This window comes from Penicillium hordei (assembly GCF_028827395.1).
Source record: "Penicillium hordei strain IBT 12815 chromosome Unknown utg000006l_segment0_segment0, whole genome shotgun sequence".
Classification (NCBI taxonomy): domain Eukaryota; kingdom Fungi; phylum Ascomycota; class Eurotiomycetes; order Eurotiales; family Aspergillaceae; genus Penicillium; species Penicillium hordei.
Window position 1 is genome coordinate 940,659 of NW_026623147.1, and position 15,506 is coordinate 956,164.

General features: G+C 46.9%; 8 protein-coding genes across 8 annotated transcripts; 2 read left to right on the forward strand and 6 right to left on the reverse strand.

Annotated features, from left to right (window-relative positions):
* Positions 1 to 582: 582 nt before the first annotated feature.
* Positions 583 to 1,676, reverse strand: N7537_011030 (SDR family oxidoreductase; the record flags this gene model as incomplete). Its single annotated transcript, XM_056902084.1, has 3 exons — positions 583 to 710; positions 770 to 1,513; positions 1,601 to 1,676. The coding sequence occupies 3 exons, from the start codon at positions 1,674 to 1,676 to the stop codon at positions 583 to 585; spliced, it is 948 nt and encodes a 315-aa protein (XP_056747371.1).
* A 1,150-nt stretch (positions 1,677 to 2,826) lies between these two features.
* On the reverse strand, positions 2,827 to 3,783 carry N7537_011031 (SDR family oxidoreductase; the record flags this gene model as incomplete). The annotated part of the gene is made up of 1 exon (XM_056902085.1): positions 2,827 to 3,783. One exon carries the CDS (start codon positions 3,781 to 3,783, stop codon positions 2,827 to 2,829), a length of 957 nt encoding a protein of 318 aa, XP_056747372.1.
* A 162-nt stretch (positions 3,784 to 3,945) lies between these two features.
* Positions 3,946 to 5,418, forward strand: N7537_011032 (Zn(II)2Cys6 transcription factor domain-containing protein; the record flags this gene model as incomplete). The annotated part of the gene is made up of 3 exons (XM_056902086.1): positions 3,946 to 4,298; positions 4,349 to 4,829; positions 4,885 to 5,418. Coding segments are annotated over 3 exons (1,368 nt in total), but the record flags the coding sequence as incomplete, so codon positions are not given.
* A 1,025-nt stretch (positions 5,419 to 6,443) lies between these two features.
* On the reverse strand, positions 6,444 to 7,678 carry N7537_011033 (Gfo/Idh/MocA family protein; the record flags this gene model as incomplete). Its single annotated transcript, XM_056902087.1, has 3 exons — positions 6,444 to 6,949; positions 7,006 to 7,410; positions 7,483 to 7,678. 3 exons carry the CDS (start codon positions 7,676 to 7,678, stop codon positions 6,444 to 6,446), a joined length of 1,107 nt encoding a protein of 368 aa, XP_056747374.1.
* A 737-nt stretch (positions 7,679 to 8,415) lies between these two features.
* On the forward strand, positions 8,416 to 9,456 carry N7537_011034 (putative zinc metalloproteinase; the record flags this gene model as incomplete). Its single annotated transcript, XM_056902088.1, has 1 exon — positions 8,416 to 9,456. The coding sequence occupies one exon, from the start codon at positions 8,416 to 8,418 to the stop codon at positions 9,454 to 9,456; it is 1,041 nt and encodes a 346-aa protein (XP_056747375.1).
* Positions 9,457 to 9,617: 161 nt separating this feature from the next.
* kat1 (putative 3-ketoacyl-CoA ketothiolase (Kat1)) lies at positions 9,618 to 10,999 on the reverse strand (the record flags this gene model as incomplete). The annotated part of the gene is made up of 3 exons (XM_056902089.1): positions 9,618 to 10,622; positions 10,688 to 10,868; positions 10,929 to 10,999. 3 exons carry the CDS (start codon positions 10,997 to 10,999, stop codon positions 9,618 to 9,620), a joined length of 1,257 nt encoding a protein of 418 aa, XP_056747376.1.
* Positions 11,000 to 12,505: 1,506 nt separating this feature from the next.
* N7537_011036 (uncharacterized protein) lies at positions 12,506 to 13,154 on the reverse strand (the record flags this gene model as incomplete). The annotated part of the gene is made up of 3 exons (XM_056902090.1): positions 12,506 to 12,868; positions 12,920 to 13,025; positions 13,084 to 13,154. The coding sequence occupies 3 exons, from the start codon at positions 13,152 to 13,154 to the stop codon at positions 12,506 to 12,508; spliced, it is 540 nt and encodes a 179-aa protein (XP_056747377.1).
* Positions 13,155 to 14,200: 1,046 nt separating this feature from the next.
* Positions 14,201 to 15,163, reverse strand: N7537_011037 (uncharacterized protein; the record flags this gene model as incomplete). Its single annotated transcript, XM_056902091.1, has 1 exon — positions 14,201 to 15,163. The coding sequence occupies one exon, from the start codon at positions 15,161 to 15,163 to the stop codon at positions 14,201 to 14,203; it is 963 nt and encodes a 320-aa protein (XP_056747378.1).
* Positions 15,164 to 15,506: the final 343 nt, after the last annotated feature.

Here is a 15,506-nt window from a genome sequence, read left to right on the forward strand (position 1 = left end):
CGAACAATGTATGGTATAAATGACCAATGTTGATAACTCTAACTAACTAAAATGACAAAACCCGCTATTTCAACAATCTGTGCGGACCATGATGACTAACTGTAATATGCACTTTTGTATGGTATGCCTGGTACCCAATGTCACATGATGTTTCCGGTATATTACCTGGTTTCTACCATGTATTCGGACTTAGTATTCGACATAATATCTACTTAATTTTTACTTCTTACTATGATAATATAATAATACTAAATATATAGGTTGGTATATACGTAAAATACATCCATTAATCAGCTACTTTATACGTGCTAAGACTATATTTATATATAGAAATAGGCTTTGATAAGGGCCTCAAGGGCCCCCATAAATGGGCTGTGGGCTAGGGGCTTGGGCCTATTTGTGGGCTATCTTGAGGTGTTGTTCTACGTCGCCATTGCCCGAAAAGAAAAGAAAAGCCATGTATATGTTCCAAATAAATTCACTTCAACATTCCTAGATACCGAAGAACACGAAGGCAGGTAACCCTCGCTATATGTGCCGGAAGCCACGTCAAATCATTTGGAAGTAGAGCCGAGAGGCATTTCAGTAGCAAAATTGCTCTCCGACAATTTTCTCACTCAGAGTCCACAGCTTGTCTGCATTGGAGGCGTCAGAGGCGTAATCCAAAACCTTTTCTGGATTGCAGTCATTTAGGAATGAACCTGATTGATCTGCGTGAAATTGTCAGCCCGTTTTCTACTCGTTCAGCCACCAATATTAATATACTTACCGTCAAGCGCGGGGTCCAGAATCGCAGCAAGAGTAGTTGCGCAGCCCTGCTCGATGTTCTTTTCCTTCGGCATCTCCAGCTTCTTGCTTTCAAACATAGGTCCCACAACTGGCCACGCTGCAGGGTCTACTCCGGACGATAGACCCGTTGCCTGTATGACTCCAGGGTGTAACGAATAGGACTTTATCCCCTTGTTCTCCAATTTCTTAGCCAATGCAACGGCAAACAAAATATTTGCTGTCTTGGACTGTCCGTAAGCCGTCCAAGCGTTGTAGGTCTTGCCATCGGAGAAGTTGTAGTTGTCGAACATAACCGGGCTGAACTGGTACATGGCACTGGATACATTTACGATCCGAGCGCCACCGCCAGATGCTTCAAGTTTCGGAACAAGGAGGTTGGTGAGCAGGAAATGACCAATGTGATTGGCGCCCAGGTGGCTTTCCACGTTTTCAGCAGTCAGAGAAAACTTGACACCCATAATCCCTGCGTTATTAATGAGGACGTCGATCTTGGATACAGATGCACTAATCTCCGCTGCCGCAGCGCGCACTGATGCGCAGGACGTGAGGTCGATTTTGATAAATCGAACAATGGTAGAGGGGCTGGTTTTGCTGATCTCCTTCATGACTGGAGAGACTTTCTCTTCGGAACGCCCGAGAAGGATGATCTCAGCAGGATTGGCGGCTGCTAGGAAAAGGGCCGTGTGGGCTCCAAGCCCTCCATGACTGGCTCCAGTGATCACAACTAATAACTTCTCAGCAACATAGAATCGAGCAAAACCTCGTTCCAATTATATAGGAAACCCGGTTGTTCGCAGGAAGATATACTTACATGTCTTTCCAGTGACTCGATCTGGCAACGCAGCAACTACTTCGGACCCAGTGGTCGAGAAATTGAAAGCAGGCATTTTCAAGAGCGTAGTAGTACAACACAACTAAGGTAAAAAGAAAAGCTATCAGCTATCCATATAATGACAGTGTTAACAGGTCAGCCATGACCTCCCCTCGAGTTATATATAACTAAATATTCTGCTCCTTCGATGCGGCTTGATAACAATTACGAAGCAATCCAGTGCCAACTACATTTTCAAACACTATTGTCTTCGGATCACTAATCTATCCGGCTCCAATCTTGCTAGTTACAGTTCTTGATACAATTACATTTCCAAGCACTCCAGTGCTACTGTCGTCGGATCGCTAATCCATCCGGCTCCAACCTTGTTCGTTAGGATTCTCGATTGTTCATCGACGCCCCACATAAAAGCTAAAGCAAGTATTATCCCAACACGTTAACCTTGAAGATACTCGAGATTACGAAGTACCAGCCGATGCCCACTTCCCAGAACAAGGCCGGAATACAATATTTTACGACAGACAATGCTATAAACACCCTATGGATCATTTGGGTTGCATATGATTAAGGGCATTGCAAAATACGAACAATCATTCGCGACATCACTAGTAACTTCACGGCTGAGTGGAGTGCCAATGGTGGGAACCAGCCGCTGAGAGACAGATGGGAGGCCGGTGGGAGGCCGGGTTATAGGTGGGAGGCCGGATGGCAGGTTTCTAATCACCCTTCAGAGTAAAGAGTAACTTACTAAGGTAAAGCAGAAGCAATCTCAGAAAGTAGACTCTAAGTGAAAGGGACTGGTTAGAAAAAAATAAAACAAAAACAATACCTAGGCTTCCTGAGATTCTATAAGGATCGCATGGTTTCGATTAGGTAGTACTGATTACTAACGAAGAGGTTCTAAGTGCCCAGTTGAATTCCACTGAACTCGCAGTCTTATACTAAACGGTTATTATTTGGCTGGAACCGGTGTCTTCAATTATCGATTTCTTTGCTCATGAGTCATTTTCCCAATACAAGCAAGTTGTTTCACTCTCTAGATCATTACTTTTCAACATATGGTTTCCGTGAAGGACTGAAGCTAAATTGATTCAATACCGACTAGGCCAACATGCCGTTTACAAAAAGCTTGAAGAAGGGAAGGTGTGGAAAAAGGCTATGCGGCAAGACCATATAGTGAGAAGTGGGTCCGTCCCGTTACATCCTTAGCCTTCAAGTAAAGCCTTCAAGGTATCAGCAGGTGTACGCTTTGGAGCAGCTAGCTTCAGGATCTCCTTGCTGGTCGTAGAAGTCGAGCATTTCCCTTCCCACGACGTTTCGGCTGCCCGCTTGATTGAGTAGATGACGTTCTTCGATTGCTTGGTTGCCGCATACTGGTACTCATACAGCATATCGATGAACGAGACGTCCTTGTAGCTAACATTTTTGATAGGCGTACCAATGTGCTGCTCAACCATTGCGACAATCTGCATTCCAGTGATGTCCTCGGGTCCATTCAGAACGTATTTAGACTTATTATGGGCGGAAGTGTCGTCTTGAGACAAGAGATGGGCTGCAATAACACCAACTTCGTCAGGGTCGATAATGCCGACGGGTGCATCCTCTGACAGGATTAACCGAAGTATATCCTGCTCTCCAGTCTCGCGATATTTCTTGATGAATTCCGCAGCGGGGGATATGACCAATGGCGAGAAGACGTTCGGTTGAAGAGAGGTCCACTGCAAGGTGTCGAACTCGGGTGAGCCGAGGAGAGCCTCGATGGCCCAGTGCTGGCGTGCATAGTAGGCAGGGCAGTCCGGACGGACATTTTCAGCCGTGGTTGAGATCCGCACGACATACTTGACGCCGGCGTTGAGGGCGTTGAGGTGGAAGGTCGACTCTTCGGCAAATTGGTTGGGCTCATTGTGGGATGCAATGAATGCTCTAGCAACTTGGTGTTCGCGGAGCCAGTCGGCGGTGATCTCAACCCAGTTCTGTTCGATCACTTCAACTCCGGCTATTTTGGCAAGCTCTTGTGCCACTGGATTGTCTGAGGAGCGAGTAAGAGCAATAATGCGGTGCTCGGACAAAGTGCTGCCGGATTGAAGCAACTTTGGCAATGTCTTGGCGACAGCTCGGCCGGTATTGCCGGTGGCGCCGATGATGAGTATAGAAGGAGTCATGGGTCCGAGGTATGACATACTTCACTGAGCTATAACGTTGGGCCAAATATCGGGGGTTTGAGAGATACTTATACCCGGCTTTTGCTTTGTAATTTATTTCAGATTCTCAATTAGGTTTTCTAATAAGTAAGAGCTTAAAAATTTTGCTCACTGTATCCCAGATTTCTCTCCAAGCCTAGAAGCGGTGGGGAGCCGGTGGGAGGCCGACGGGAGGATCTTTGCAACCCGGACACCCACGCGAAGCTCAGCAAGGCCCACAGTTCCTTCAATTTCAGGCCATTTCTGAGAGGACACTGGTTGCTAGAGCCAATTTTACTGATGGAAGGGTTCGGCAGCGAAATCGAGTTCATTCAGAGCCCTTCGGACCCTTTCGCATACGACGCGTTCCGGTGTCAATTTCCTGGCTGCAATGCTGGGTACCGGCGTAAGGAGCATCTAAAGCGCCATGAAGAATCAAAACACGCCCAGCAGCTGGTCTTTGTCTGTTCCACCTGTAGTCGCCAATTTAGCCGAAGGTATCCGCGTGCTTACACTTATCCTTATTCAACACCAACTCTAACTATAGAACGTTGCAATTTAGTGATACACTTCGACGCCATGTTCAAAAACAGCACAAAATAACAGAGCCCCTAAATCGCGCGCGCCGAGCTTGTGCGAGTTGCCACGCATGCAAGAGTCGGTGTGAAGGGGGCGTGCCATGTGAGGAGTGTGTTCGTCGCAACATTCAATGTTCTTTTCAAGAGCACGATGGTGTTGCAGAAGAGCAATATCCTAGTTCCTTGGCGCCACTTTCATCATTTCGGAATGATGAACAGTCGCAAATATATTATTGGGAGAAGAGAAAGCAGTGCGTCGATCGTTACTTTGAGACATTTCATCCCCGTTGGCCTTTCATCCATAAAGGAACGTTCGATATACACCAGGAAACCCCACTACTTCTACACTCAATGGTGGCTATGGGTATGTGGGCCTCGGGAGAGCGGTCTGCGCAGGCTGCGGCAGTGGAGCTTCATGATAAACTTGATTTTGCTATACGAGATCAAAGGGTCCGTCTGATAAGTAATTTATGACATACACAATTTGCTAACGTGCAAGCCATAGGAGAAATGGGATGCCTCAGAAGTAGAGGGGGCCTGCAGCACCTGCTTCTGGCCAATGGCGACATACCAGGCTATCCTACTTCACGTTATTTTGTCTATTCTCATGAAAAGCGAAGGTGTCGTCAACTTCGACCTGAAAGCGTCTATTTCCGCTACGGATTTAACATTACTCAAATCACTTGTTGGAAGTTGTCGACGACTGGGTATGTTCTTTTATCCGAACATGCTCGCCAAATATAAGCAAGCCGACCTGCCCTCATTTGTCTGGGTGGGCGTCGAAGAGATCAAGCGATTCAATATAGCATTGTATAAGCTATGTGTGAAATTGAGCAACGTAAGTCAGGAAGACAGGCCATTATTAACTGCCGGTGAACTCCAGTTCCCCCTTCCAAGCAATGACCCCTTGTGGAATTCCGTTGAAAGAGATGAATGGGAAGCTAATGCGAAGGAGGAGAATACGGTTTCGTTGGGCGACAACTTTCAGGCGAAGTGGATTTCTAAGTTTGCAGATATATTAGGGTTCCTTGGTCCATAACTAAGTCATCAATATTAGTTGATTACCAATGAACCGATGGCTTCCCGAATACCTGGAACTGCAGGAGGAACCAGGTCTGCTAAATGAGACGGACTTATTGGCGCGAGGCTGACAAGACCAGGCCCTAGCAACCAGCAATATATCGCACAGCGGCAGATCCCTTCCGCCTGCCCTCGCATGTAAATGAGCAATGCTGGCTTTAAAACCACTGTCTGTGTGGGTCAAATTCCAGATTACAATATACCCTTAGAACTGATATGTGCCCCCTCTGACAACACTAACTTCATTCTAGATCCACCATAGCCAGTTTAGCAATTGCGGACCATGGTTTGCAATAGTCTCAAGGTTAAAGCCAATGTTGAAACGGAAAGTCCTTTCAAGCCAAGTTGATTATATAACTATACTTCCAATATAAGTTTAGTGATACTCTTGATACTGCTAAGAGTTCAGTAACATCGTGCAGGTCCGACCAGCAGTAGCCCTTTCATGATGAAACCAAAAATGGATACCGTGGGTTTTCAACCAGTGGAGTCTTATGAATGGTTTGTATATGGGATGACGGAGAATTCCTACGGAGTCGTTGGAATGATTAGACAATGGAAAAGAGGGGAATAGAAAAGCAGATTGTACAAATTGGATTAGTTGCGTTATCAAGGTGTTTACAGTAAAAGTAATCAGATTCCCTAGAACTTCACACTGTTTCTCGGCTCGTACCCGAAACCACGCCAATCCATTATGAGTTACTCGGTAAACAATCCCTATTTAGCGGTATTTCTTCGCATGTATTTGATTTCAGTGTCAGATGCGGAATTGTATATTACCATAAATTTTTACACAGCATCCCCGACAAGAGTCGGGGTTGGGTGCTTGAAGAGAGATCTACTTCTAGCGTTTCTTCCTTGTATATCTATCTGCTCCCATGAGAAAGACCGTGCTATTGCCGTAGGGAACTAATCTCTGGTAGGCTGACTATATGCAGTTCTTTTTCGTATTTTGTCAAAGATTTTGGGAAATAGACAAGCGAACTATTTGTACTGCACTCCGGGGTTTTGAGAATAAACCTCCTCAATAAACTGATGTCTTTTCACAGCACCCTCAAAATCACAAAGTATAGTTTTGTCACCAGCAGCAATCGCCTCATAAACACGGGCCAAGTTTCTATTTATCGGACCCATCTCGGCAAAAGCACCATTCTGAAGCGCAACTTCCTTTATCTCGTCGGTGGCAAAGTCGTGAAGCTGAATGTTGTCTGTGCCGACAATTTCGATGAACGCACTAGGGCCTGTGATTCTGATCTCTCCTTTCTCGCCATAGATGCTCCACTCAAGTCCAGGGGATCCCTTAAACGGTGCTCCGCCTCTAATTATCGCCGAAAGTACGGCACCTGATTTGAGCGAACCCTGAATCATAAAGTGATCTGGATTTGTCTTCTCGGCATTTTCTTTGACCACAGAACCATCGGCATTAACAATTTTAACCACTGGTCGTTGATTTGAAAGGAGAGACTGGAAGCTTGAGAATTCGCCAAGGACTATGATCAATTAGTGACGGATGACAAGTTTCCTAGTATCGGGTCCTAAAACAAACCTTCCTGAACCGTATCGAGTAAATGTAAAGCCGGAATTGAGAGTAAAGAGCCACCACTTTCATAGTCAACCAAGTAACTCTGACTTTCAAGCTCCGTCTGTCCTGCAATAAATCCTTGACTAGTGATTGTAGTGCTTAGGACTTTGCCAATTCTTCCTTCTGCCAAGATGCCTTTCAAAGTTTCGACAATAGCGTCGAACCGCCCTTGAAGGCCAACTGCAGCGAGCTTAACATTTTTTTCTTTTGCCACATCGAGCAGCTCCTCTGCTTCAATAAGGCTCCTCCCGAGGGGCCACTCGACAAATACATTTTTGCCGGCCTTTAGGGAAGGAAGAATAGACATGTAATGGCGATCTACTCGCGTAGCGCAAACAACAAGCTCAATGTCTTTGTCATCGGCGATATCTGGTCATAGGAGTCAGGTATGTTACTATATTTTGAAGAAAGGCACAGAGGAAGAAAACTTTTGTCACTTACCTTGCACATTTCCATATGTCCTTACTTCGCCTGGAAGCTTAAGTTCTTCGACGCTCTTCGCAGCACTCTCCGCAGATGAATTACAAACAGCCACAATTTTGTACTTTGAATCAGAGCTCAGCAGATAGGGTAGGTGAGCATTAGCTGCCCATGCACCAGGTGAAAGACCAATTATGCCAATGCGAATTGGGCCCATGGTGATTGTTCGATAATATAAAGAAAAATCAATCGAACAAATATAGTCAAGGCATTAAATGACCTATTGTTCCCTCTCTTTAAATATATGGAAAAATTTTGTTGATAACTAGATTAATAAGTTCATTACATCATGACACATCGCCCATAGAATGCCAAATAATAATACCCTCCGTGCAAGACTGATGATGGTTTGTCGTCGGCATCCCACCGGTATCCCACGTATCCCACCACAGGCACTCTGACACTAGTGAATTTGCCGGTAATGACGTCGTACCTTCATGATGATTGGGACTCGTAGCTCAGTTAAAAGGGGTATATCAGGTTCCAGCTCGGGGAGACTCGTAAAAAGTTCCTGGAGACTCGAGAATAATCAATTCTATAAGCCCATTTGACGAGTCTCCCCGAACTGACACCCTAGGGTATATGATCGTCGCCGATACGATAACAGGTCATTGGCATTGTATCAGAGATTCGGTAACTGACAATACTAAATGTAATTGGGTCGTTCTAGTATTCAAAGAATCTGTTCTTAGAAAATTATTATTACCAGATTGCCTACATCCAGAATGGTGGTCTGTCAGTATCCTCCACTTATCTCCGTGCTGACAAAACCTATCCCCGTGGAACCGGGTCGAATTCGCGCCTATCTATTCATGTCATTTTAAGTGCTTTTTTCTTGTCGCGAGTTCTTTCCTCTCTCTCTCTCTCTACAATCGCCTATCTCAAGACGCTATAATGGACTCCCGCAATGAGCTAACCGTCCACCACCACGGGACCGCGCATATCATTCAAGTCTCCGCCTCAGCAACACTCCAAGACCTCACCTCCGAGATAGAGCGCGTCCTCAACATCCCCATCGACAACCAAAAGCTCCTCATAGCCCCAAAGCCAGGAATGCAGAAAGCACCTTTCCCACCAACTCTCCTCTCCGCAATTCTCCAAACCTCCTCCCCGAAGTTCAAGATCACCCTCCTCGGCACCCCCGCCAAAGCAATCGCCGATCTGCACGAACAATCCGCCAGCGAACAGCGACGACAAGAATCACGAGCTGCCGCCCTAAGCGCCGCAAGACGCAACAAACAAACACCTTCCAGCCGTAGCGGCGGCATCCACACCATCTCATCCTCAGCCAACAACTACACCTTCCACCGTCTCCTCCCACTATCCTACCTCCCCAACCCGGACCGCTCTCTCGACTTCCTGAAACGTCTCAGAGATGACCCAGGGATCCGCGCTGCCATGGCAAAACACAAGTTCTCCGTACCGCTCTTGACGGAAATGAACCCTGCAGAACACACGACGAGCGAGTCGCGGACGCTAGGTCTGAACCGGAATAAAGGCGAGGTGATTGAGTTGCGTTTGCGAACGGATGCCTACGACGGATACCGTGATTATCGTACTATTCGGAAGACGCTGTGTCATGAGCTTGCGCATTGCGTGTTCGGGCCTCATGACCGTGACTTTTGGGATTTGACGTCGCAGATCGAGAAGGAAGTTGAGCGTGCTGATTGGAAGTCTGGTGGGAACCAGTTGTCTAGTCAGGAGTTTTACAATCCTGGTGATTGGGATAATGTTCAGGGTGGGGAGGAGTTTGATGAGTGTGGGTGGACTGGTGGGGAGTTTGTCCTCGGTGGATTGCAGGGCGACTCGACTGGAGGTAGGAGTGGAGATGGTGCTTCTGGCGGGACGCTTTCTCGTAGGGAAATTATGGCGCGGGCTGCGGAGGAGAGGATGAAGAGGGAGAGTCAGGCCGGGAAACAAGATGATGCTAAGTGATATCATGGCCGCTCATTTGGTACATTATCTTTTTCATGATTTATGAGTTCTTGCTTTTGGCCTACATAGCCTTTGATACCATACTATTCGGTTGTAATTAACTCATTTCTGTACATTACAGATGATATATTTTGTTATCTGATTAGACTATCTCAGGATATTTACAACTGCTCGTTGACAAAGAGACCAGCCATACCCTGTCCAGTTCCAATACACATGGAAGTGACCAAAACCTTACTCTTTGTCCGGCGAGCCTCGCTCAGAATGGTCGCGACTTGTCGCGCACCTGTTGCGCCGAGCGGGTGACCAATGGCAATAGCACCGCCACGAGGGTTGACCTTAGCGTGGTCAAGACCAAGGTTCTTAACACAGTAAACCGCCATGGAGGCGAAAGCCTCGTTGATCTCGTAGATATCAATATCATTCTTATCAAGCTGGAACTTGCTCAGCAGCTTGGGAATAGCGGCAGTTGGGCCGATACCCATAACGCGAGGGGGAACACCGGCAACGGTAGCGCCGCAGAACTTAGCAAGGATAGGCTGATTCAGCTCAATAGCCTTGGAGCGGCGCATGAGCAGGACAGAAGCGGCACCATCGGTAACTTGGCTGGAGTTTCCACCGGTGGACTTATCACCGAACTGGGGGAACGCAGGGCGAATCTTGGAAAGCGACTCGAAAGTCGTACCGGGACGAATACCATCATCACGGGACAGAGTCACCTGCTTAACCTCGCCAGTCTTGGGGTCCTTAACCTTGACGGTGATGGGAGCAATTTCGTCATCGAGCCAGCCATTCTTCTGGGCAGCTTCAGCACGGCGGAACGACTCAGCAGCATATCGGTCCTGCTGCTCGCGGGGGATATCGAAGTCCTTGCCGATGTTCTCGGAAGTCTGACCCATGGGCTGCATGCAGTCAGCGGCTTCCTGGTTGCGCAGGACCTCCTCGTTGAATGGCTGCTCCAGTCGGTCGCCAGCGGCGGACATCAGCTCGGCACCCATGGCGACACCGATGTCGATGGCACCCAGCTGGATCTGGTTCGCGATATCCTGTACAGCCTTCAGTCCAGATGAGCAGAAGCGGTTCACTGTTGAGGCGCCGGCGGTGTGCGGGATGCCGGCGGCAAGGGCTGCGGCGCGGACCATGTAGGCGGCTTTGACTTCGTTGACCTGTTTTGGGGTTTAGAATATGCCATATTTAGAATTGTGGAGTAGAGAGAAGAGATTAAACATACGTTTCCGAGGCAGACATCCTCGATCAGAGCAGGGTCAATCTGTGACTTAGCCAGGGTCTCCTTCAACAGGGCGTAGAGCATGTAGTCCAATTCTGTGTCCTTGAACCCGCCCTTACGCGCCTTTGTTAGCGGTGTGCGGATTGCTAGAGTGATGACCACATCGTCGGGGTTCTTTTGTGTACTATATTTGCTTGTTAACCCCATCAAGCACAACTGGGCTCCTTTGAGGATGAGGACTTACATAGCAGCGAGGCCGTTAGTGGCGCCGGGCTTGAGGTGGCTCAGAAGCGAGCTTAGACGATCCGCGGCCATGATGTATGAAGGTAGAGAGACTGCACAGATTATAAGTCAGTTTTCTGCTCTTCTTCGCTTCTGCAGCTTGTCTTTGTTCAAGATGCCGACTATTGGCATGGAAGTTTTCGGTGTCAATGCGGGGAAGCTCCCATGTGCGGAGATTGGGGCGAGGAAAGTGAAAACAAATAGATCACCCGCTAGGGGCAGAAGAACTTACAAATTGTACAGAAGTAGGAGAGAGATAAGGGACAAAATAAGCAAAAAAGAAGGATGAGGAGTTGAGGAGTTAATAAAAGAAGTAGAGAAGATCTCCGCTTCGACCGAAACTGCCGAGGTTCATTTCGCCTATCAGGCTATCCGGTACTAAGTAGTGGGTACTTCTGATTTAGCTTAACATCCCTCATTGTAGGAAGTATCTAGTACCTCAACCTGGCTATTTCTAGTTCTATGGACTTGGCCGTTCGAGATGCCTAGGTAACTGTCGGGTTGTCAAGTGTCAATCGCGTTGACCCTTAGAATAAATCATTCATTTCTTATTGTATAGGTAGGACTGTCTTATTCTTATTCTTATGAGAAATGAACGATTTCGCACTCCTCATCGAAGTATCCAAATGCACGATGTTCGTGGCAAACTCACATGCAGGCCTTTCAATACCGTGCGAACATCCGATAGCCATCAGGTTCGGGGCTAAAACACTTACCTTCTAACTCCTCTCCTTGGCCATCGCTGCATAATAACAGGTTGTTCGCGAGTACGTCGAGTTGTCCGTGTTTGGATGTGATACAGTCTGCTGCTTGATCAGTCGAGGTATCGCCGCTCAAGTCAATTATAATCGGTTCTACCAATGTGCCCATGGTATCTGTATATACACTGGAGCGATAGCTCAACGATTATGCTCAAATGATAAATTAATGCGTTTTTATATAGAAGAATAAGAACTAGCTTCGTAAGTATCACTAATATGTACCCACCGTTATCTCCGTACGCATCCAATCCTCAAATCTTCCCTCGTGGGCTTTGGGGTCAGTGTCTTCCCAGTTGTAAGAACCGGTATGATAATTCAAAATCTCGAAATACCTTCAACCGATAAGTTCGAATCACTGTGCTGCAGATTGGGAAATACATACATTTTGGTCTTCCATTGATCCGTTGTCATTTCTGAATCTAACAAAGACCAGTCAATTTGTTTCTCGCACTCGGGTTCGTCGTTTGAGTCCGAATAGGTCGAAACGTATAGATGGGCTAGGGCATCCGCCGCTGTGATTCTCTTCTGTGGGTCTATATCAAGCATTTTCTCTACGAGACAAATGGCTAGCAAAGTCAGTATCATTGGAGGTAGATATATCAGGAGGAACTTGATATCAATGAAGATATTGACGGGCATACCTTCAGAGTCAACATCTCCCAGGGTAGCTCTAAGTGATCGGGGCTCTGCTTCAGGTAGCGAGTTCACAAACTTCATCGTCTATAGCTTGTAATCAGCATCTTCTCTTCCGTATCCAACCTAGCCGTTCAGAATTCGGTCATACAATGTCGCTGTACACTGTCTTCATAATCTCTTTGGGTGGTTTCCCAAAGATCTCAGTGATCAGTTTGAAATGATGCACATTGTCTGTACCCGGGAAGAGGACTTTCCCTAGGAGCATCTCTGCTAGAATGCAGCCAGTGCTCCAGATATCCACTGCGTAGTTGTATCTCTGCCAATTCAACATGATTTCTGGAGCTCGGTAATATCGTGTGGAGACATAGCCAGTCATCTGATGATCTTGTTCTCGAGCTAGACCAAAGTCACAAATCTTCAAGTCGCAGTTTTCTTTGATCAGAATGTTGCTGGGTTTGAGATCACGATGAATCACACCAGCGGAGTGGATAAATTTTAACCCTCGCTGATATAGTAAGCTACACTGGTATTTTCCAGGTCACTCGGGCAGACATACCAGCACTTGGTAGGTGAAGAACTGGATGAACTTGTTATCCAATGGGTCCGATCTTGATTGAATCAATTCATGAAGGTCTGTCATGCAACAGTCCATCACAAGATAACTGTATTCCCAAACGTTTAGTATAATTGAATCCGAAAATAAAGAAGCGATTCACGTACAGATCTTCCGCTGGTGAGATGAAGATATCTGTGAGGTTGATTAACTGTAGGCGGTTAGTGTCCACGATCATACTACGTCTCTTTTTCCGCACATGCATTATCATGTTTTAAATGATTCATCAAATGAACCTCGCGATACGTGCGCTTGACCCGGGCAGAACCATCAAATGGATTCCCTATCTTCTTTATGGCAACCGTTCGGTTGGCCTTTGAATCATGCGCCGAGCTGATACTGGCTGTTAGTGGTTTTATAGTACGAAGAGAATATATATATATTAGGGGATATACCAGATCACTCCAAAGGCACCCACCCCATGTGCTTGCAAGTCTGTATACCTCTCAGTAGTTTGAAGGGCGGTGCCCATGATCTTATGCGTGACGAATGTAGCCATGATTCCAACGGTGCAGATGTTGAAGAAGGGATGAATTGCCAGAATAGTAGAAGAATAGAGGACAATATAGGTGCCTTCCAAGGTTCCACGGTTGTTCTACCCAGGCCTAGGCCATATTGTGGTTACGTCATACACGTGGATATGCTCATGTGGTTGGCCATTTGATTCGTTTGTGTATCTTGATTTCTGTATATTGCCAGTTGCATTCTCCACGTATCCATTGATGTTCACGGATTGAGCCAGTTATTATAGCTGATCCCAATAAGGCCGTATCGGCCGATCCCTCTCCACAGTAGGTTGAGCCAGTTAAGGTATATATATACAAGTAGTGGACGTCATTCAGCTTGATTCCTACCAATGCAGGCTCTCTTTCGCGATTGCGTCAATCACGTTCCAGGTGATTGAATGTGAGAGATAAAGTCCCATCTTTGCCTTTGAACTTCCTTTAACATGGTTGGTGCAAATTGACAAGGCCATTCGTACAGTATAAAGCACTGTCGGAGAGTTACACTGCAGCGATCTTTCTAGAAGTATTGCAAGTAATGAAACCCTTCTAATTTCAATTAGATCATATCATAATACCATTGTACGTTGTATCGCATCAACACAAATGGCAGCCAAGCTCAAATCTAAAACCAAACACTAAACACCACAACAGAAAGTTTCCCGAGCCAGTAAATTCCAACCATTCCTCCATATCCGTTATCTATGATGTTCCGAGTGGATCAGAGTAACTGATGATGTCCAGCATCCTCATTGCTAATTACACTACCCACATCAGACCATGCCGGAGTAGCCAGACCACCAAAAGATCGCCCATCAAAGTCACTAAGAGTGCCATCTGATGTTCCGTCCTCGAATCCTCCGACATGGCTGAAGCTTCCAGTGGTAGAAGGGGCGGCTGAAATATTATTGAGAGACTGGTCACTCTCATGTCCGAAACCATCTAACCCAGCAAGGTGATCCCGTTCATAGGTTTCGTTGCTTAGCACATCAGGGTGCGCATAATATACCTGCTGGTGGTCTTCTGTGTGGCTGGACCCAGATACAGACAAAGGAGAGTTGGGAGAAAATGGATCAAATAGGGTATTCCCCTCAGGTACTTCAGACCGAGGCGTGAACTGAACAATCGATTCCGAAGGATGGTTGGAGGAAGCGGACGAGGGGATGTCGACATGCAGCTGATTCCGATCCAGCGTAGTCGAAGACTCGGTCTCGATTTGCTTGGCACCTCGTCGGAGAGGTTCCAAAGTGTCCAAGTCAATTCCCGTTGAGTTAGCAGTAAATTCTTCGTTGTTTTGAACATCGTATTCGTCGTCTTTTTGTTTACGCAGGTTGCCCTCCTCGTCGACAAGAGTATCAAAGCTATTATGAGGCTGGCTGGGCTGGCTGGTCTTTCGTCGTGATTCAAGGAGCGTTCCTCGTCGCATAATTTCCGCACGAGCAATCCGTCTGCGTTCTTCGGCAATTTCGCCAGTCTCCTCGGTCATAGAAATGTCTTGCCTCGCCGCTATGTCTTCAGGTTGAATCTCATCGCCGAGGTTGTGCAGAGCTACGGCGATCTTGCGCCGCGAGTTGGTCATCCATTCTTTAAACTGCGGCGACTCATACACGGCGATGCCTGCTGCTACAAGCACAGAAACAGTAATGATGATTCCTGCATGAGATGTCAGCCTCATCCTCAACATAGTGGGGAACTGATAAGACCGAGTACACCGCCCGGATGATCCGGGAAGAATGTAGAGGTTCAAGGGAAGTAGTAGACCATACCTTTTGCAAGTGGTGCTGGCATGGTGAACCTGAATGTTGTACTTGTGTCTTTCCTTTCAAATGGGTTCAATACTCACCTCGTCATCCATGCAGCGGGACAAGATGATTCGGTGATGCCTGCACCCACCTTATCCTTACATCAGTGCATGTGATCCGCAAAGCCCTTATCACAGGCCCTAAATACACACCGCTTTGGGCAAAGTCCCCCGCGCGTCAAAGTGATGGACGTGATTGCAAGCTCTCATCTTTTAACTTGATTGT